Source organism: Sus scrofa, chromosome 6 (genome assembly GCF_054392235.1).
Source record: "Sus scrofa isolate SSC_HxYL_T2T_F1_AM1 chromosome 6, Sscrofa_HxYL_maternal_Yorkshire_Landrace_v2.0, whole genome shotgun sequence".
NCBI classification, from domain to species: domain Eukaryota; kingdom Metazoa; phylum Chordata; class Mammalia; order Artiodactyla; family Suidae; genus Sus; species Sus scrofa.
Window position 1 is genome coordinate 29,298,182 of NC_139388.1, and position 20,891 is coordinate 29,319,072.

A 20,891-nucleotide genomic window follows, 5' to 3' on the forward strand; every position below is an offset into this window, starting at 1 on the left:
TGGTTCATTGGCTAGTCCGGCAGGAAAATTCGAGCTCGCGCACACCCCTTTCGAGAGCGCGCAGAAGCTGGGAAGCTCTTTGGGCTTGGGGGCCGTGAAACTGCGCTCTCTTGGGGTTTCTTAGGGCAAGGTGGGTTGGAAGTTTCTTAAGACCATGGGTAGCCAGGTTCCTCTCGGTGTAAGGACGAGATGCTCCTGATTCCTTCAATTGAGGGATGGATGAAGTGGATGGGCTCCCCTTATTTGGGGAAAGCAAGGGAATGGGTCTCTTTCAGCTTGGAGCAAGGAGTGAAAATAGATTACACTCAATTCGAAGGAAAAGGTGGGATCATTTACCTTTAATTGGAGGAAGAAGAAGGACGTGCCCCTCACTCTGGGAAAAGGATGGGATGACAAGTTCTGCGGGGAGGTGAACTTATTACACTCAATTTGAGGGAAGAACTGGGTGGGTTGCCCTTCAGCTGCAAAGAAAAGTGGAATCGGCCCTTTTCTATTTGGGGAGAGATAAGCTGAAAGGCCCTTCAGATTTGGGGGAAAAGGTGGGTAGGTCCCTCTTAGTTTGAAGGGAATCGATAGGGTGCGGTTTCCACAGTTTAGGGAAGATCCCCTAAAAGATAACGTTTGCTTCATTGAGTCTCATGGAAAAAGTGAGACGAGTTCACTGTATTCTAAACGAAAGGGAGGCCGAGTGCCCCTCGGTTTGGTAAATGAAGAGAAACAACCTCTTTCTTAGCTTGGAATGGGATGGGCCCAATCTGGGCCTTGGGGTTTCTGGGGACGGCGGGGACAGTTGTCCCTCTCGGCTTTCTATTAGAGCCCAGTGCGCGTGCGCAGCTCTGGTGCGGGCGGGGGCGCGAAGGGTCTCAAGCTTCTGAGGGCTGCGCGGAAGTCGGTGGCGCACTGCCCCCTGCAGTCTGCACGGGGCAATGCCGGGGCCCGCGGCCTCATTACCCAGGGTCGGCTGCTTACAGCCGGCGGGCACTCCAGTGGCAGTGCCGCATTCCTCCCGCCTGGACCCCGGTCCCTGGCAGACCCCGTCACCCTCGCCTCCGGCCAGTTCTACGCAACGGTGTCCCTAGAGGACTGTGGCCGCTCACGGCTCTGAATCCGGGTCGGGGGAGGTTTAGAGAAGGTTTGGGGGAGCGGACTCGATGGAATAGGTTGCAGGACTTAGGGGAAGGCTGCGCCGGGGAATTTCCAGAGCCGAGACAGATTTAGAGCGGAGGAGCAAGGGTCCAGACTGCCGACGCTCAGGGCAGGGGCTCCGAGTCCGGACCTGGCTTGGGGGAATCGGAACTAGGATTGGGGGCAGCGGGCCCCACGTGCTCGTGACGCGGGGGCGGTCGGTAGGCGGTGGCGGCGACGCGAGGCCGGCGGCCGTGGGGCGCCGGGAGGGGTGCTAGGTTGGCGGCAGGATGTTGCGCGTCGCACTGCCGCTGCTCGGGCTGCCCCTGGCGGGGGCGGGAACAACCGAAGAGCCCACCCTGGAGCTGGGGTCGCCGGGTGAGCCTCCCCCGGGATTGGCGCTCTTCCGCTGGCAGTGGCATGAGGTGGAGGCGCCCTACCTGGTAGCCCTGTGGATCCTGGTGGCCAGCCTGGCTAAGATCGGTGAGTGCGTGTGTGCGTCTGCTTGGGCGGGCGGGTGGCCGGCAGCGGACCCGCCCCCAATCCCGAGTCCCCAGATCACGGCCGGCTTCTTGGCGTGCCCCGACTTAGGTTCCTCCCCTTCTTGCGTGGGAGCCCTGAGGATTTGCCTTCTCAGGCTGCCCCAGCTCTCTCCAGCCTCATCCCTATACTGCTTTTCCCTTTCTCTCCCCTCTTCTTGCAGTAAGCCCAGTTTACCCTCTCCTCCAACCCCCAGCCTCCTAAAAACCTGTCAGTGGTGAGGGACGTGTGTGGACATTGAAGGGAGGCTGTTCTCTGGCAAACCCAGGCATCCTGGTCCTGTGGAAGCAGCCTTCCCTGGAGGCCACGTCCAAGTGTCCATTCTCTTTGGATACTAAACTGCCACTTTTCTTCTGACCCCCTCTGCTCTCCTAAAGGTGCCCCCCTTCAGGTCTGCCTTCTTTCCACTTCAGGGTATAAGAAACTTCCATTTATTGGGGCCTTACTATGTGCTGCCTGCCTTAGATGCTTTCTTACATCCAACCTCCTTCAGTCTGTACAATATTGAAGGTTGTATTTCAGAGTCCTTTCCTTGAGTAGAGCTGCTTTTCCTTGCCTCTGTCCCTTCCTCCCCACTTCTGAGCAGCCAGTGGTCTCTCCTCCCACCAGAGACCCTCCTCCCTCTCCCTGTTGTGCAGGCTCTGCTGTGGGGTGACTAATTATAGCTGAGCGTTGCTACTCTCTCCCCATCTATGCTGGCACAGCCTGTACTCCATCCTCACCAATACAGTCTTCATGTAGGAATCACATAGCCTAGAATTTGCCCCCCACTTCTCCCAGGGACACAGTCAGGGGGGCTGGGCAGGAACAGAAGAACTCTCCATTCTGCTTTGGCAGCCCATTAATAATGGAAAAAAAGGGCTTGAAATGCCTTCAGGGAACCTAGTTCTGAAAATAGGCTTTTATGAAGGGTTTTGGATTGCAGGGCTGGGTATTAATGCATGCTGTGGAAATAAGGGTGGAATAGGGTCCCTGAAGGAGAGGAGAGGGGGCCCAAAGGTAGGGATGAGAGTGGGGAGAGCTATGGCTGAGCTCACCTTAGGCCCGGCAGCAATGTGAGCAAGGTGGGGAGGAGCCTCAGATTTAGGAGCCAAGAACTGGGTTTGTTGAGAAGTCTAAGTTGGACTTCCTGTCTTGTTTAGGGTTTATAGCAATGACTAGAGTTTCCCCTATAAATCATAGTGCTTTTTCTAGCTTGGATGACATCTCCTATGGAGGGGGAAGGGAGCCTTTTTCTCATCAACAACAAAAATTCCTTGGGATGGTGAGGGGAGATACGTAGAATGTTCAGAGATTCCTTCCCCCAGCTTCACTGCTAGATTTCCCCCCCTTTTATTCAAAAAATATTTATGTAGATCCCACCATGTGCCAGGTACTGTCCTAGGCCCTTTGGGTATAGTTTCCAAAGGGCACTGTCTTGGCATTGGGTCTCATACAGCCTAACTTGGAGCTTTCCCCCACTAACCACCACACTCCAGGGACTGTCTGGGGAGAGCTGCTTATCTGGTCTCAGGGCTCAAGGGAAAGCCAAAAGAATTTATATTAGGAGGCAAAGTAAGGAGTGGCAATAGTGCCAGAAAATCATTTCATACCTCCTTTTCTTTCCTAAGGACAGAGCTGTTATTATTTCCCCCCAGAGTCATATTGGATTAACATTTGTTGAGATCCTATTGTGTGTGTGTGACATTCTGCTAGGCACACTGACACTATATCATTTTTATCCTCACCCTGTGTGAGGGGTATTTTTCCTATACTACTGAGAAGAAACTGAAGTTCAGGTAAATTAAATAATTTGCCTGAGATCTTACAATTGGGAAGTGATGGAGCCAGAAGACTTGGATATCTTCTCATTGCTAAATCTAATGCTTTTTTCCTTTTAATATATATATATTTTCTTTTTTTGGCTGCACTTTCGGCATATGGAATTTCCCTGGCCAGGGACTGAATCTGAGCTGCAGCTGTGACCTAGGCCATAGCTGCACAACAATGGATCCTTAACCTGCTGCATCACAGTGGGAACTCTGAAACCTAATGCTTTTTAAACTACTGCGCCCTTAGTGAGCCTATATAATGAAAAGCACATTGGGCTAGGAGAGCTACAGTGCTCCTAGGAGGATTTAATATGCATTATGCTAGGGAGGTAGGATGCAATGCTAATAGGTAACATTTATTGAGAGCTTACTGTAAAGTGCTGGGCTAAATGCTTTTGAGTAGACTGTCTTACTTAGACCTCACAACAATCCTATGAGATCATTACTGTTCTTATCCCCATTTTACTGAGAGAAAACTGAAAGCCAAAGAGGTGAAGTTAATTTGCTTCAAGGTCACAGAACTAGTAAATGGAGGAATTAGGCTTTGAACCCAGGCAGCCTGACTCCAGATGCCCTGATTTTTACAGTTATGCTATGAGCAAAAATATACTTAGTATTTGCTGAGTTTCAAATAATGGCAATGGATAAGGGAGATCAGAGAAAGGTGAGGTTTCTCTGAGGGTCAGAGTAGAGAGGAAGAGGCATTTCCAAAAGTGGAAAAAGTAAGCAATGACCTAGGTTCCCATGACCATGACAGGGGCACCAAAAAAACAGTTTTGGCTGCAGTGGAGTGTTTGGAGCCCTGGAGGTTGAAGATTCTAAAAGTTCTGAATTTCTTTCTTTTTTTTTTTTGGTCTTTTTGTCTTTCTAGGGCTGCGCACCCATGGCACATGGAAGTTCCCAGGCTAGGGGTCAAATTGGAGCTGTAGCCGCCAGCCTACGCCACAGCCACAGCAACATGGGATCCGAGCAACGTCTGCGACCTACACCACAGCTCACGGCAATGCCAGATCCTTAACCCACTGAGTGAGGCCAGGGATCAAACCCACAACCTCATGGTTCCTAGTCGGATTGGCTTCCACTGCACCACAATGGGAACTCCCTGAGTTTCTTTTCTTCTTCCTTGGTCCCAGGGTCAGGGGTCCTGACCTTAAATAGCCTTCTTAGACTGAGAAGTTATAGGCTTCTGTGTGTGGGTGTGTGTGGGTGTGTGTGTGTATGTTCCATAAGCTGATACTTCTTGCCCTCTTCTTGCATTGTAGTGTTTCACCTGTCTCGGAAGGTGACATCTCTGGTCCCTGAGAGCTGCCTGCTGATTTTGCTGGGACTGGTGCTTGGGGGCATTGTCTTGGCTGTGGCCAAGAAAGCTGAGTATCAGCTGGAGCCAGGCACCTTCTTCCTCTTCCTGTTGCCCCCTATTGTGCTGGACTCAGGCTATTTCATGCCCAGCAGGCTGTTCTTTGACAACTTGGGTGCCATCCTTACCTATGCCGTAGTGGGCACACTCTGGAATGCCTTCACAACAGGTGCTGCCCTCTGGGGCCTGCAGCAGGCTGGACTTGTGGGTGAGTGTCCCTAATACCCGGACTGGCAGCAGGTTTTGCTCCTCATCATCCAACTCCCTTCTCCAGCTCTGAAGATTCTATGATCTTGATGAGAGCCATGCCCTGAGAGCTCTATCATAGGTCCCTCCCAACTGGAGTGCAAGGCAATGCTCCAGATGGGCCTTCAGCCTTCATCTAGGTCTCTGGCAGATGAATCTGGGCTTCTGCAGATGACAGCTGAGTAAGGGTCTGGCTGTGGGCTGCCAAGGCTGGGAAGCCTGCATTACTACTCTGCTGCCTCCTGTCCTTTGTTACCACACTGCCACTTGCCAGCCTGGCTCCCCTGAGGCACAACTCACCATTCCTGTGAGGGCTCTCCCTGGGCCACACCAGGGTGGTTTTGTTTTTAGTATTATTTACAATAAATACACATACATCTACATAATGCAAGATACTACACTGGGTGCGCTCTTTACTCATCCCCTGACTCTTCATAGAAACCCTGGTGGGGTAAAATTTGTCTCATTTAATCGATGAGGAAATAGAGGCCCCTGAACTCTTCTCTATATTAGGTTCAAGGTTAGCAGGAGGGGTCTGTTTTACTGAGGCTCTGCGCCTGCAGACTACTCTGTCCTGCTCCCTTCTTCCTCATTTCCTGTCCTGCAAATCCATTCAACCCTGAGTGTTGATAATTCAGACTTCTTCCAAGGTGCAAGGGGAGGCTTGCAATTTCCACTTGGGGACACCACCCTGGTTTTCCTAATGAGTCAGTGAACTCTTTGGGGTAAATGGGAAGGGAGGAGCTCAGACCATAATACTAGTAACCCCAATAAATAGGTAGTATCTATTGAGTGCTTACTAGGTATTGGGCAATGCCTCATAAAGAACTTTTTATTATTCCCCATATATACATAAGGAAGCGGGTTCACAGAGATTACATGATCTGATCCAGTCCCACCTGCAGTGGGTGCTTTTCATACTCTATGCAGCCCTCATGGATGGACGGACCCCTCCCCTGATGCTGAGACCTGTGAGTGTTGCATTCCTTAGGCTGAGAAGGACAAGGGTGGGAGAAAGCACTCTATTTTGTTCTCCTCCCTAATAAAGCCAGTCAGCAGCCAATTTCCACCTGCTGGTGGTCATGAGTACTGTCACTGCAGCTTTTATTGTCATTGCCACCTTAGCTTTCCCAGGTTACCCAGAGCTGTCGCAGCCATCTCCTAGGTTGATTTTTGCAGCAATCTTGTCAGGTAGGAAAGATGAGGAGGCAAGGCTTAGGACAAACAAGTCACGTGACAAGTGACAGTGCCAACATCACTGAGCTGTGTCAAAAGCCAAGCATTGGACTCAAGACCTAAAGTCCCCTACCCTGCAGGCCAATGCTCTCTTCACCATCCCAAGCCCCCTCTAGGCGTCCTTGTTTTAATAGTGGGGGTGGAGTGGGCTTGTCACACGGACTGCTTAGGTGACTCAGTATCTCACCATCTGCTCTCCCCCATCTGTCCCTCGAAAGCCCCTAGAGTGCAGGCTGGCTTGCTGGACTTCCTGCTGTTCGGGAGCCTCATCTCAGCAGTGGACCCTGTGGCTGTGCTGGCTGTGTTTGAGGAGGTGCACGTCAACGAGACCCTCTTTATCATTGTCTTTGGCGAGTCCCTGCTCAATGATGCAGTCACCGTGGTGAGAGTGCTCAGCTGGCTGCCGCTCCCTGACCCCTGGCTGCCATGCTCTGACCCTTTCCCGGGTCCCCTGGGGAAGAACTATGGCCTCTGCTTCCCCCTCCTCCCCGCAGTCCAAATCGCTGCCTTCCCCCGTTGCTCCTGACGCTCCTCTTCTCACTTAGGTGCTGTACAAGGTCTGCAACTCCTTTGTGGAGATGGGCTCTGCCAACGTGCAGGCCACTGACTACCTGAAGGGAGTCGGTCAGTATTTCCCCCCTCCTGGCGGGCAGTGAAGGTCTGCCTCCCCCGGGGTTGCTGAGCCCCTGCCCCCGACTGTGTCAGGACAGAGGATGCTGCTCAGGTTGCCTCTTTCCCTTCTCTCCTCTATGGAGACATAGGGCCCTGAGAAGGAGGGGCTTTCCTGAGATCCTAGCTGTGGGGATCCTGACCCCTGGGCAGTGTGGTGGACATCACCCTCCACTCCCTGCCAGGCAGCAGTCTTGTCGGCCCAGTGGGGTCCGGGCCAGGGGTCATGCTGACAACCCACTCCTCCCCCAGCCTCCTTGTTTGTGGTCAGTCTGGGCGGGGCAGCTGTGGGCTTAGTCTTTGCCTTCCTCCTGGCCCTGACCACACGCTTCACCAAGCGGGTCCGCATCATCGAGCCACTGCTGGTCTTCCTCCTCGCCTACGCAGCCTACCTCACTGCTGAAATGGCCTCACTCTCCGCCATTCTTGCGTGAGTCCTGGGGGCCTTGCAGGCAGGCAGCTGGGAGGGGGCACTGGAGACGGTTGCCCCTCACATGGACAGAAGCAGGACCCTGAGGAGCCCATAGGTTTCCCTGAGCCCTTGTGGGAGCTCCTAGGAGACACTAAACCTCAGGTAACATTCCTGGACTTGCCTCTACAACTGTCCTGAGTACTCCAGAAGCCAATCTTCCTCTACCTGAAGTGCTCTCTGGGGGTGTGGGCTGAGCTGGAAGTGGCCTTTGAGGCCTGGTGCCACTGGCTCTGGTGGCCACACAACTCTAAAAAGTGCCTCAGATAGTGTGCTCGTCAGAGCGTTTCTCCCCCTTTCTGCTCCAGGAGGCACTGAGTGGGAAACCTGGAGATTTGGACCCTTTTATCCCAGGACAACCACTACTCTCTTGGACAGTCTCTACACCTCCCTGGGCTTTGGCTGTGAGAATCTGACATCCTGTGATGGGCAACACCCTCTCCTGCGCATGCTCAAACCCCGGAGGCTGTGCTTCCTGTGACCCCTCCTCACTCGCCCCCGACTCTCCATTCCTCTCCCAGGGTGACTATGTGTGGCCTGGGCTGTAAGAAGTACGTGGAGGCCAACATCTCCCATAAGTCCCGCACAGCTGTCAAGTACACAATGAAGACTCTAGCCAGCTGCGCCGAGACCGTCATCTTCATGCTGCTTGGCATCTCGGCTGTGGACTCTTCCAAGTGGGCCTGGGACTCTGGGCTGGTGCTGGGCACCCTCTTCTTCATCCTGTTCTTCCGAGCCCTCGGTATTGCCGGCACCCTCTGCTTTCCCATCCTCCTTCCTGCCCACCTTCCCAGTTCATCTCCCCGTCTGAGTCCACATTAGGAATCTTGTCAATTCCTAAGCCTCCCCTTGTTGCTCACCCTGCACCCCCAGCCCATCAGACCTTAGCCCAGATACTTGGTGCCATCCACTCCCCGTGCCCTCCACTCCCAACACCCTGCTCCTACTGGCCTCCCTCCTGCTGTAGGCGTAGTCCTGCAGACGTGGGTGCTGAATCAGTTCCGGCTGGTCCCTCTGGACAAGATCGATCAGGTGGTGATGTCCTACGGGGGCCTGCGAGGGGCTGTGGCCTTCGCTCTCGTCATTCTCCTGGACAGGACTAAGGTCCCTGCCAAAGACTACTTTGTGGCCACCACTATTGTGGTGGTCTTCTTCACAGTCATTGTGCAGGTGGGAGTGCCCATGAGGCTGATGGGGAGAGGGTCTGGCAGGCCCTGGGGGAGGCCTGGAGCCTATGGAAGAAGGGGCTCTTCTTCCTATTGGTGGGTGCAAGGGGCCTGACTTTCCAGACCTTGAGTGTAATAAGGTGGGGATACTGAAGAGGAAGCTGAGGCCTAACCATGGGGAGAGAAAGATGGCAGGGAACTGAACAGGGCAGGACTCACTGGCTGCCTGTCTGTAGGGCCTGACCATCAAGCCACTGGTCAAGTGGCTAAAGGTGAAGAGGAGTGAGCATCATAAACCTACCCTGAATCAGGAGCTGCATGAGCACGTGGGTACCAGAACCCCATCCCTCCACCTGTCCCTCTCTCCCTTCTCCTATTCTGAGCAGAGTCCTGATCCGGTCCCCCTACCCACCCCTTCTAGACTTTTGACCACATTCTGGCTGCAGTGGAGGACGTTGTGGGGCACCATGGCTATCACTACTGGAGGGACAGGTGAGGGAGCTGCCCCGAGGCTCCTTCAGCAGCAGCAGCCCCACCAGCCAGGGAAGCATGGGGATGTACCACACTTCTGAGAAGGAACACAGCCAGGCTGTGTACTCTCAGGATGAGACAAGGTTCCCCAGTGAGGGCTGCCCTGCCCTACCCTACATGGTCTGGCACCTCCAGACTCCAGCTGCATTATGCTCAGCTGTATCTTTGACTGTCTGCCTGCTAGTGACATGAACCCTGTTTATAAACTCAGGACCCACCATGCTCCCCCTATCCTGGCTACCCGGACCTTTGCACATATTGTTCTTTCTACTAGACCATTCCCCTGCCTCCATCTCACCTATTTAACCTCTTCATCCTTCAGACCTTACCACAGGCATCAAGTCTTTAGGGAGGCTTCCTTGGCCTGACTAGAAAAAATCCCTCTCATGCTCTGTAATTATCCTTTGTAGTTCTCATCATGGTTGCCATTTTAGTTATATATAATAACTTCATTAATGTCAGGCTTCCCCACAACACTGACAGTTCCATAAGGGCAGAGACTAATTTTGAGATTCTTCCTGACTGATGCCCATACCAAGAGACCTAGGCCCAGCACTGGCGGTGCCCCTGCCCTGTCTGAGGAAGGGCCAGCCAGCCGGGCCTTGGGGATGGCACTCAGGACCGGGCCTGGCATCCTCTGTAGGTGGGAGCAGTTTGACAAGAAGTACCTGAGTCAGCTGTTGATGCGGCGGTCAGCCTACCGCATCCGGGACCAGATCTGGGATGTGTATTACAGACTCAACATCCGGGATGCCATCAGCTTCGTGGACCAGGTGGGCCGGCAGCCAATGGTGAGTGGGCAGGTGGCCAGCAGGGAAAGGCAGGAGAGGGAGACAAGCAGACAGGCTCTGAGCAGGAAGTTGGGAATTCCCAGCAGACTCCATGGTCTTATGAAGTGGCAGCTACAGTAACCAGCCTGGCCTGATGCTGACATTTATAGGTGTGGCAGGAAGTACAGAAAGATGGCAACAGCTGGACTCTAGAGTCAGCAGACGTGATTCAGTTCCTATCATTTCAGGCTTGTGACCTTGGTTAAATCACTCATCCTCTCTGAGGCTCAGTTTCCTCAACTGTAAGAAAGCAAAAATAAGAGTACCTCTGTGAGAGTTTTGTAGATTCACTATAAAAAGTGCCCAGCACAGTACCTGGAACATCAGAACAGCGAAGTGTGTTAACAATTGTTATTCTTTTTATTATCCTCTGACGGTCTGGGCCACCCTCTATATGACTGCCGTCTGACCTTTGTCTTGGCCCCAGCAGGGAGGTCACGTCTTGTCCTCTACTGGGCTCACTCTGCCCTCAATGCCCAGCCGCAATTCTGTGGCCGAGACTTCTGTCACCAACCTACTGTAAGTCCTTGAGCCCCCTTCCCCTTCCTCAAGCTCCTCTCTCTGAATCTCTTCTGGGGGAGATCTGTGAGCACCTTTGCTTCTGCCCTTCCCCTGGCCTGTGCCTCCCAGTACCTCCCCAGCACGTGTCCCCTGCCTCCTGCAGGAGGGAAAGTGGCAGTGGAGCATGTCTGGATCTGCAGGTGATTGACACAGTGCGCAGCGGCCGGGACCGTGAGGATGCTGTGATGCACCACCTGCTCTGTGGAGGCCTCTACAAACCACGCCGCAGGGTGAGAGCAGGCAGGGCGTGAGAGTTCTGAGGGGGAGCATTGTCTGGGGAGGCCATGAATGAAGGTTCCAGAGGCAGCTGGCACCAGCCTGTGGAGAGTTATCGATGCCCAGCTGAAGAGTGTGGGCTTCATCTCGTGGGTTATAGCTTTTAGTTTTTTTTTTTTTTTTGAGAAAGGTTGGCCTGTTATAAGAACTGTTTAAGAATGTCTTCTCTGGTAGTAGAGGGCAGATCAAATTGAGAGGCTGGAAGAGCCAGTTGGGAAGCTGGAGTGAAACGTAGACAGATTAAAGCTGGGTGACTGGAAGGGAGAGGGGCACACAGGACTGCATGATCAACCAGGAAGGGGACAGCAGGAGTTAGAGGACAGGGCTTGATGGGGTCTCAGAGAAGCAGGAGTGCTGAGGAAGCCTGTGGGACCAGCTTAACCCGGGAGAGGCAGACATCCATTTTAGGTAACATTAGACCAGTGCAGGTCATGATGCTTGGGGGTTGAAGGGCCCAGCACATCCAGGAGGGAATCTGTTGCAACCCCACAAGGGGGCAGCAAGCCATTACCTTGACCCTTTCTGAAAGGCGAAGCCAGCTGTTAACCATTTCTGGCAGCTTTAAGAGTCAAGGCTGTTTCCACCACTGAGTTAGAATTGCTTTACTTTTAATTTGCTCCCACTGGTCCTGATTAGACTCTGCAGCTCTGCAGAGTCATTCTTCAAAGGCATCACAATAGCTCCCTTCCACACAGGTCTTCTTGCCCTCAGGCCAGCAGCTCCTGGCCCTCATGTATCTTCTTTGGTAATTAGAAATGAGGACCCAAATGGAAGGCGGTTGAGCAGGGCACAGGGCCGCTCTCGCCTTTCTAGTTCTGGAACTTGCCATTCTCTTCCCATAGCCCAGACTCCCTCCAGCTTTGGCTCACCACCCTGAGGCTCCATATTGTCTTTACAATCAGGCAGCCCCCCATGTCTTCCTCAGTTAATGGCTGTTAAACCCTGTCTCATCCAACCTGTGGGTTTTTTTGTTTGTTTTTTATTTTTACTTTGTTTTAATGGAAAACTTCAGTCATTCACAAAACTAGAGAGAACAAAATAATTCTCATTTAATCATCACTCAGCTCCAATAATTATCAACGTATGGTCAGCTTTGTTACATTCTATACCCTCCACACACACACCCCATGTACACTTTATTGTTTTAAAGCAAACACCAGACATATTGTCACTAAATATTTTCACATGTATTTCACGAGAATTCTTAAAAAAAAAACAACCAAAAACACAGGAGTTCCCGTTATGGCGTAGTGGAAAGGAACCCAACAAGTATCCATGAGGATGCGGGTTCGGTCCTTGGCCTTGCTCAGTGCATCAGGGATCCCGAGTTGCTGTGAGGCTCGGATCCCACATTGCTGTGGCTGTGGCATAGGCTGGCAGCTGTAGTTCCCATTTGACCCCTAGCCTGGGAACTGCCATATGCCATGGGCGTGGCCCTAAAAAGCAAAACAAAAACAAAACAAAAACCCACATCGTATCATTATGACTTAAAACAAATACCAGTAATTCCTTCTCAAATATACAGCCAGTGTTCATTACCTGGCTGGATCAGGATCTAAATAAAGTCCACACTTTGCATTTAGTAATTATCTATTTTGCAAAAATCTGTAATAGTTTCTTCTTTTTTTTCTCATTATTTATTTACTGAAGAAACTGGATATGTTGTCTTAGAGAATTTCCCATTTTATAGATTTTGCTGATTGTATCCCAGTGGTGGTGTTTTACATGTTCCTCTATACCCCATATTTCCTGGTAGTTAAATCTAAAGGACTGGTTGTACTCAGGAACATTCGAGAGGTATGCTTTGTATTTCTGATTGTATTGTACTCTATCAGGAAGTACATAATGATCAGCTGTCTGTGGATATGTGTGTATAAGACTGGTCAATGGGTTCAGTCCACTGAGTTCTTATGTAGTCAATTAAAAACTGGATTAAGATTGTACTTACCCCTGTTAAATGTCATCTTATTTGATTTAGCCCATCATTCCATCGTTTGGATCCCATGTCTGCTACCAAACATCTCCTCAGATTCACATCACATGAAAATATGATAAGCCTGTTAACTTTGTATTCATCCAAATCAACATAAAAATGTTGAACAGGATAGAGCTGAGGACAGAGCCCTGTGGCATGCTACTAAAGACTTTCCTCCAGACTGACATGGATCAAGCATTTTTTGGGTATGCTTACTCAACCAGTTCTGAATCCACTTAGTTATGCCAGAACACAATCCATAATTCTTCATATTCTTCACAGAAATATCATTAGAGAGAGACAGAAATGCAGTTAAGAGACATATGATTATAATTTAAGAAAGATAAGGGCTAGAGATAAAAATTTGGAAGCACTGTATCAGGTCTCACCTGACTCCGTCAGAATCTCCTGGGAGCTTGCTAGAATATATTCCCAGCTTCATCTCCTGGAGACCCTGATTCTGTAGTATGGAATGCGATGAGGAATCTGCTCTTGATAAGTCTCTAGAGGGGATTCAGATGCAGCTGGTCTGCTGGCTGGTGTTTGGGAACCACAGATCTATCGCTGGACTAGCTGGCGCTGAAAGAGTGGATATATTCCCCGGGGAGAACCTTTGTGGGGAGGGGTGCGGGCAAGGAAAACACTGAGGAATGCACATGGAAGAAAAGGATGTGGAGCCAGCAGAGAGAGGAGACCTTGGAGGGGCAGTAGCAGATGGTGTCTCAGAGCCCTGGGACAGAAGGAGGGCTAGATGCTGCACAGAGGTCAGGCCAGTGCCTAACTAGAGGCCATGGCATTGATGACCAGGGAGAAGGCAGCACAGTGGAGGTGAAGACCCTGGAGCTGTATTTCTGTCATTCAAGGAAGTACTGGGTACTAGGTACTAGTATCAGAATGTAATTGTAAGAGTTTAGCAGCAAAAGGGAGGCAGTGGTGTCAATGGAAAGGCCTTTTTCAAGGAGGTAAGGGCGAGAGCATGCTTAAAAGCAGAGGAGAGGAGGCCGGTGGCAAGGGAAGGATTGAAGATGCCAGAGAGTGGAGGGACAGGAAGGAGGGGCCAGAGCAGGGAACTGATGGAGGCAGGGAGTGAACTGAGGGAAGCCGAGGCAGAAGTTGGAGAGTGAGGAGCCCTGTGAAGGAGCTGGGCCCCTGCATCCCCAGGAGAGAGGGGCACCTCTGGGTGAGTCTGCAGAGAGGGCAGATGGGAGGAGACTTGAAGGGGGCTCTTCACTCTGGCTCAGGAAAGCAGTAAAGGAAAGGGATCAGATTGGGGCCATGGGGCAGGACAAGATGACTTGGGACATGCGGGCATGACCACTGGGTAACAGAAAGGATGCCAAGCAGCCAAGGGCAGAGATGGAGACAGTCTAGGTGAGTGAGTAGTGGGCTTGGTTTTTATTAGAAAGAGTTGGAAAGAGCAGATGACAGGGGTGGTCCTAAACTGGGCACAGGTAGTTAGCTGCTGGACCAAGAGGGTTCAGGTTGTTAGGAGAGACAGTCATGATTTCCAGCCCGAGTCATGGTGGTGGATGTAGAAATGGTTGGCTGGAGAGTTCCAGCTGGACAGCGTCTGGAGTCGAAAAGAGGAGGCAGATGGGTCAGGCATATGGGCCAGGCTCAGATAAGAGGAGGTGCAAAGAAGGAAATGCCCCTTCGGTCTCACAGTAGCCCCAAGGGAGAAGACACAGGGTCCCCTGCCGTTTGTTACTTTTGATCAGAGAGAACTGAGAGAGCAGTAGGAGAATAAGGAAAGCCAAATTTGGGGGAATTGGTTCTGGGATAAAGGAAAGTTCTCCCCTAGTGAACTGAGAATATAAAGTATGGCTGGGTCCCTATTGTATTTTTTCTTTTGTTTTTTAAGTCCATGGCTAGTTCTGGAAATAGTGGGTTGGCATGACCTACGGTGAACATGGGGCTGTGGCCTGGGGTTCCTGTGGGAGGCCAGGGCACCTGGCCTCATGGTAGGGTGGGGCTGTCATTGCCAGTACAAAGCGAGCTGCAGCCGCCACTTCATCTCTGAGGATGCACAGGAGCGCCAGGACAAGGAGGTCTTCCAGCAGAACATGAAGCGGCGGCTAGAGACCTTTAAGTCCACCAAGCACAGCATCTGCTTCGCCAAAAGCAAGCCACGACCTCGCAAGGCTGGCCACAAGAAGGCACGTGCTTTTTCTGGGACTCCTTTTGGGGCTGCAGGTTGAGCTCCCAAGTGTTGGAGTCCAGTCTAGGGGGACCCCCTAGAGGGATAATCCTTAGCGATTTGGGGGTTGCAGCAGCTTGGGTTCCCCTTTGCATCTTCCTGGTGTCCCAGAAGGGGAAGGCAAGGACTTCAGAGGGAGTTCAGCCTCCTGACCATGTGGTCACCTGCTGGGAGACAGCAGGACAACCTACCAGAAGTGAAATGAGCAGGAGAAAGGCAGATTATTTGTTAGGGGGACTCTCTAAGCTCTTTATTCAGCCCAGGCTGATATACTGAGAGTCCTGGCTGGGGTATGTCAGAGTCTACACAACTTGCCGGAGGGTCCGAGGGGTGGGAGAACCACTGGGATTGACAAAGATTCCCTCCTCTACCGTATCAGGAAGACTTGCCTTACTGGTGACTCATCAGGTGACAGGGTTAGGTCTGGAGCTAGGGCCAGAGGCTGAGGGTTTTTTTCCTTGGTCCTCAGAAGGATGGCGTGGCTAACACTGAGGCTGCAAATGGGAAATCTCCTCGAGCCCTGGGTTTCCAGGACACAGGCAAGCAGGGAGTGGGGGTGGGACTGAGGATGGAATAAGGAGTGGAAGGGCAGGGGCCTATCTGCCAGAATCCTGAAGGACTTCCTCTGCCTGGCATTCAACGCCATGACGTGGGGCTCTTCCCCTCAGGGATTAGCTGGGTACTCTTGATTCAAAGCTGGACCTGTTCCAAGCAGTTATTATGCATCCGTGACAGGAGGCATCTGATAGTTTAACCACAGGTTGTGTGCCCTGAGGATTTGGGGAAGGTGTCCTAAAAGGGGAGCTTGGTCTGGAGACCTTGAAGGATGGGTGGACACTGGAGTTGAGTGTCCTTGTCTCTAAAACCAAGAGTTTGGACAAGCTACATACTGATGGGCCTTCCAGCTCCCGAGATTTTTACGCTTCCAGTTGATGATGGGATCTGTGGCTGAGAGAAGATGGGGGAGCTAGAAAGTGTGACTTCCCAAACTGGCTTCCTCTGAGGACCCAGCTTGTCCTGCTGCCTTCCTGGGCTCTGCAGCCCCACGTCCCTTCCTCTCAAGCCCCTAAACTCCATAGGCCAGTGCTGTAATAGCACAGGGCGAAGCAGGTGCCTCTGCCAACTGTGGGCTCTGCCTGGGTAGACAGGAGGTCCAGCCTAGGGTTGTGCAGTACCAAGAGGCAGCTGCTGGGCTGGCCACCCCCACTCCACTCTTATCCCTGTCTAGCTGCTGTGATCTTAACTGTGGAGTCTGAGGAGGAGGAGGAGAGCGACAGTTCAGAGACAGAGAAGGAGGACGACGAGGGGATCATCTTTGTGGCTCGGGCCACCAGCGAGGTTCTCCAAGAAGGCAAGGTCTCAGGTAATGGCTTCCTCCTGTCTAACTCCCTCTGGAGCAAACTGGAGCTGTGCAGTTAGCTTCCTCCACCTTCACTGACAGCCTCTTCTTTCTCCACACAATCCCTCTTCCCATCTGCTCATGTATTCACCAACCAGCATTTACTGAGCACTTCCTTTATGTCAGACATTGACATACACACCTGATTCAGCCCTCACAAAAACCCACATAGGGAAACTGCGTTCAGAGGGATTTGGGACTTGTCCAGCATCACACAGCAGAACCAGAATTTGAACCTGACCCAGCTGATTCCAGAGTCCACAGCCTTTTCACGGCCACACCACCTTCCTTTACGCTCTGACGAGAAACACAAGGTGATAAACAAACATAACATCAGGCTCTGCTGTGACCCATGCTCAGGTATGCCCCTGGTGGGCATGGCAGCCTAATCTGAGAGAGGTGCCTGAATTCATCAAAATAGCATTACTGTGGATAAAAAATATAAATGTCTCCATACATGGAGACCTAACTCACTCATAATACTTCCACTGCTAGTTGGCTCTAGCACCCTCGTATGGCTTTTAAAAAACATCTTACAGAAAATTTCAAAATATACAATAGATAGAATATCAAAATAAGCTCCCATCGATCCACCACCCAGCTTCACTAATTACCTATGCCTAACTAATCTTAATCTTTACCCTCGCTATGCCCCTCTCTTCACTGGGTTCTTTTGAAGCCAATCTCAAATATCATATCATTTTATCAATAAGTTTTTTACCATGCATCTCTAAAAGATAAAGAGCCTTCTTAAAAAACATAACCACAATACCATTATCATATCCAAAATCTGTTATCAGATATCCAGTGTTCAAATTTCCTTGTCTTAGTATCTTTTTTTATAGGTTTGTTCAAATAAAAATCCAGGTAAGACTCACACATGAGATTTGGTTGATAAGGCTCTTTTAACCTAAAGCAGTGCTTAAGAGCCTAGTGGTAGAATGACTTTGCACTCTAGGGGACTGTCTGGAGACATCTTGGGTTGTCACAGCTGGAGAGGTACCTGTGCATTGAGTGGACAGAGCCCAGGGATGCTGCTAAATATTCCACAATGCACAGGACAGCTCCCCTCCCCCTACAACGAAGTATCTGTTCTACCCTGTCAATAGGGTTGAGTTTGAAAAACCCTGATTTTGTACGTCCCCCAACCAAACCCCACCACATACTTTTTTTCTTGCACTTTATTTATTGAAATAACTTGGTTACTTTTCCCACAGGTTTTTCCTGTCTAGATTTTGCTGATTGCATCCCCAGAGTGTCTTTTTTTTTGGGGGGGGTCTTTTTAGGGCCACACCTGAGGCATATGGAGGTTCCCAGGCTAGGGGTCCAATCAGAGCTATAGCTGCTGGCCAACACCACACCCACAGCAGTGCAGGATCCAAGCTGTGTCTGTGACCTACATCACAGCTCACGGCAACGCTGGATCCTTAACCCACTGAGTGAGGCCAGGGATTGAACCTGTGTCCTCATGGATACTAGTCAGATTCGTTTCTGCTGAGCCACGATGGGAACTCCTGCAGAGTGTCATTTAATATGTTATGCTGTCCTTTCTATTTCCTTTAACCAGTAATTAAATCTAGAACAGATTTGGTAAGTACACGTCATATGTGAAGTTCCTGAACCACATAAAAGAAGCATACACCACCTGGCTCTTTCTGTGAAGTTGACATTGATGACTGGCTTCACCTGTTGTTAGCCTGATCCATCTATTATCAAATTCCCTCAGCTTTTCATCTGATGGTCTTGGCAGCCACTGGTTATCACTGCCAGATCCAACATTTTATAAGGGGTTACACAACAGTGATATTCTACATCTATTTTTTTTGTCTGCCTTGGTTAGCAGGAATTCTATTAAAAAAATTTTCCTTCATAAATTACTTAGTTGCTCTGAGATACAGTTTATATAAGGACCAATGGATAAATGTTTGAATTTTTCCTTTTATTCGTTTTCAGACCAATCAGTTTGCTAGCATTCTCCAAAGGTGAACACTGAAGCTTTTTGTAGTTTTAGCTTTTTGTAATTAAAATTTAATTCATTCCAGGTTTTTCTTAATTTTAATTTTTAATTTTTTTTTAGGGCCACACATGTGGCATATGGAAGTTCCCAGGCTAAAGGAAAATTAGAGCTGCACCTGTGACCTATACCACAGCTCACAGCAATGCTGGATCCTTAACCCACTGAGCGAGGCCAGGGATCAAACATGCATCCTCACGGATACTAGTCAGATTCGTTTCCGCTGAACCACAAGGGGGAACTCTCATTCTGGGTCATTTGAGAGATAGTTTTACTTTCTTTTCTATTTTTTAAATGATTTTTATTTTTTCCATTATAGTTGGTTGGTAGTTTTACTTTCAATCACAGCTTCAATACATTTCATAAAGTAGTCAGTCAAGTCAATGTAGACTTCATCAAGAAGACGACACATATTGAGCATGCATTATACCCAGCGGCTGGGTATTCTCAGCTCATGTCCCTTGTGTTCTGGCATCCCCTTCATGGCATAGCTTTAGCCTGATGTTAGGTCTTGTGAGCTCACACTCCTAGACTCTGTCCCACCCAAGGGCTGTGATAGAACTCAGGCAAGGAGTCCAGTGGCCGAGCCTCAAGATCCCCACCCCCACCTGCTGCCGTCTCACCCTGGGATGGGGCTTGGCAGGACGTGGTTTAAGACCAGTGCTGCAGTTTGGGTGAGGGCTGAGCCTAGATGGGTTTTTTTCCTGCCTTGCTCTTGCTTTCTCTTGTTTTTGTTATTTTCATTTGTTCAGGTATTTGTTGAGCAACTGCTACATGCCCAGCCCTGTGCTAGGTGCCAGGGATACCAGAGGGAGCAAAACCAGCTATGGAGCTTCCTCTGGGCAAGGCATACAGCAAATAATTGCACAAATGGATGCAACATGGCAACTACGGAATGAACTTATTTATGAAAGTCTGCTTATACTTGAAAAGGATTCCATTAGGTTGGTAATGAGTATGTGTGTACTCTCTGTCTCCAGGGAGCCTTGAAGTATGCCCAAGCCCACGCATCATCCCTCCCTCCCCAACCTGTGCAGAGAAGGAGCTACCCTGGAAGAGTGGGCAGGGGGACCTGGCAGTCTATGTTTCCTCAGAAACGACGAAGATTGTTCCTGTGGACATGCAGACAGGCTGGAACCAGAGCATCTCGTCCCTGGAGAGCTTGGCATCCCCGCCCTGTACCCAGGCCCCAACTATGAGCCGCCTGCCTCCCTATCCACTGGCTGCTGAAGAGCCCCGGGCCCCTCTCGACCTGCCTCCCGACCCTCGGCCTAGCTTTGCCTTTCCCCCAAGCTTGGCCAAGGCTGGCCGCTCTCGCAGTGAAAGCAGCGCTGACATCCCCCGGCAACAGGAGCTGCAGCCCCTCATGGGACACGAGGACCGCACCCATCTTAGCCCAGGCACTGCCAACTCCCACTGGTGCATCCAGTTCAGCAGAAGTGGCCGGCTGTAGCCCAGGGACTCAGGGAGAAGCAGGGGGCCAGCACTCTCACGTGAAGTCTTCTCTGCACAACGGGCAGAGGAGCCCACTCAGCTTGACATGGGGTTAGAGGGACCTGGAATGAAGAGGCAACTGGGCTCCCTTGGGGAAGGTCAGAAGGGTCTCCTGAGCTGGTCCTCACAGGGACCCTTTCCACCACCCTCTCCACCACCCTCCCTGCTCTTAACTCTTGCTACCGTCCCTTTCGGTAAGGCCCGTGTACTAGCACAAGACCCAGTCCAAAGCGTGTAAGGGGCTAGGCCCAGAGATGTGGGTAGCAGATGCCCCTTTCCCAGTGGGTCCTCCTGGGGTCACTCCAGGCAGCTGTTCTTGCCCCCAAAGCAAGGGCATCATTCCTCAGCTGACAGTGGCCTGCGTGCCCTCCACCCTTTCCCTAGCACCAGTTCAAGGACAGTGTCCTGGCAGCGCGGCTCCATGAGGAGCTGGTCCTCAGAGGGATTGGGATGGGAGGTGCAGCAGGCTTTGCTGCCCTGTTGGGTCAGCCACCCACAGCCTATTTGTTTAGGGCAGTGGGAATCTGTCTCCACCCCTTGCTTTACCTTCTCCCCTTGCTGCCAGCCAGTGGGGCAACAGTTCCTCCTTTTCCAGGACTATGGCCACAGGCCGGGGCCAAGCTTCAGATCAGGGCTGCTTCTTAGCTGGGGTCACTCTGGGGAATCTGCTGCTCTGCATCCAAGTGTGGATCTTTCAGATCCTTGGCTCTGGGTTTTCTGAGGAGGGGAGACAGTGACTTCAGGGTTCCCACACATCACCTCATTATTTCCTAAACAGCAAAGCAGCCAAGTATCCCAGGGCCACTACTCCATTGCTCTGGGGGCTGGGATGCCTGGCTGCAGAAGTAGGGAGGCTACTGAGTGGCTGGTGACTTTCCTGGGGTTAGCACCTGCCCTGTGTTTTGTACCTTCAGCCTAAGACACATTAAACATCTCTCAAATGGATGCATGTCCCCTGTCCATGTGTCTGGGGATTCTTGGGTGAGGGCATTGGG

At 51.1% G+C, this 20,891-nt stretch overlaps 3 protein-coding genes across 33 annotated transcripts in view; 1 reads left to right on the forward strand and 2 right to left on the reverse strand.

Moving 5' to 3' along the window:
- TK2 (thymidine kinase 2) overlaps positions 1-20,891 on the reverse strand; it is a 1,024,677-nt gene that overhangs the window by 656,638 nt on the left and 347,148 nt on the right. The window lies entirely within an intron of this gene.
- SLC9A5 (solute carrier family 9 member A5) lies at positions 1,387-20,841 on the forward strand. 31 transcript variants are annotated; one of them, XR_014805708.1, is made up of 17 exons: positions 1,387-1,608; positions 4,739-5,041; positions 6,534-6,697; positions 6,861-6,939; positions 7,237-7,414; positions 7,975-8,195; positions 8,421-8,623; positions 8,856-8,945; positions 9,041-9,111; positions 9,794-9,941; positions 10,408-10,499; positions 10,645-10,771; positions 12,796-12,998; positions 14,778-14,948; positions 15,459-15,528; positions 16,218-16,352; positions 19,383-20,841. XR_014805708.1 is itself a non-coding variant. In XM_084959930.1 (17 exons), exons 5-17 carry the CDS (start codon positions 6,894-6,896, stop codon positions 19,853-19,855), a joined length of 2,025 nt encoding a protein of 674 aa, XP_084816056.1. In that variant the 5' UTR covers positions 1,387-1,608; positions 4,739-5,041; positions 5,937-6,050; positions 6,534-6,697; positions 6,861-6,893; the 3' UTR covers positions 19,856-20,841. The 31 variants fall into 31 exon arrangements, 17 of the variants coding, with proteins under 17 accessions (XP_084816056.1, XP_084816057.1, XP_084816063.1 ...); XR_014805709.1 differs by having other exon boundaries at positions 15,462-15,528; XR_014805710.1 differs by having other exon boundaries at positions 10,411-10,499.
- LOC106510494 (uncharacterized) overlaps positions 5,886-20,891 on the reverse strand; it is a 34,606-nt gene continuing 19,600 nt past the window's right edge. Inside the window, exon 4 of the mRNA XM_084959099.1 lies at positions 5,886-10,220. The gene's annotated coding sequence lies outside the window, so the exon portion shown is untranslated. The remainder of the gene's footprint in view (positions 10,221-20,891) is intronic.

Coding starts and splice junctions, on each gene's coding strand:
- SLC9A5 (XM_084959922.1), top strand. CDS start 1,416: ATGTTGCGCGTCGCACTGCCGCTGCTCGGGCTGCCCCTGGCGGGGGCG. Junction 9,942..10,407: donor AGGTGGGCCGGCAGCCAATG/GTGAGTGGGCAG, acceptor TCTTGGCCCCAG/CAGGGAGGTCACGTCTTGTC. Junction 16,353..19,382: donor CCAAGAAGGCAAGGTCTCAG/GTAATGGCTTCC, acceptor CTCTGTCTCCAG/GGAGCCTTGAAGTATGCCCA.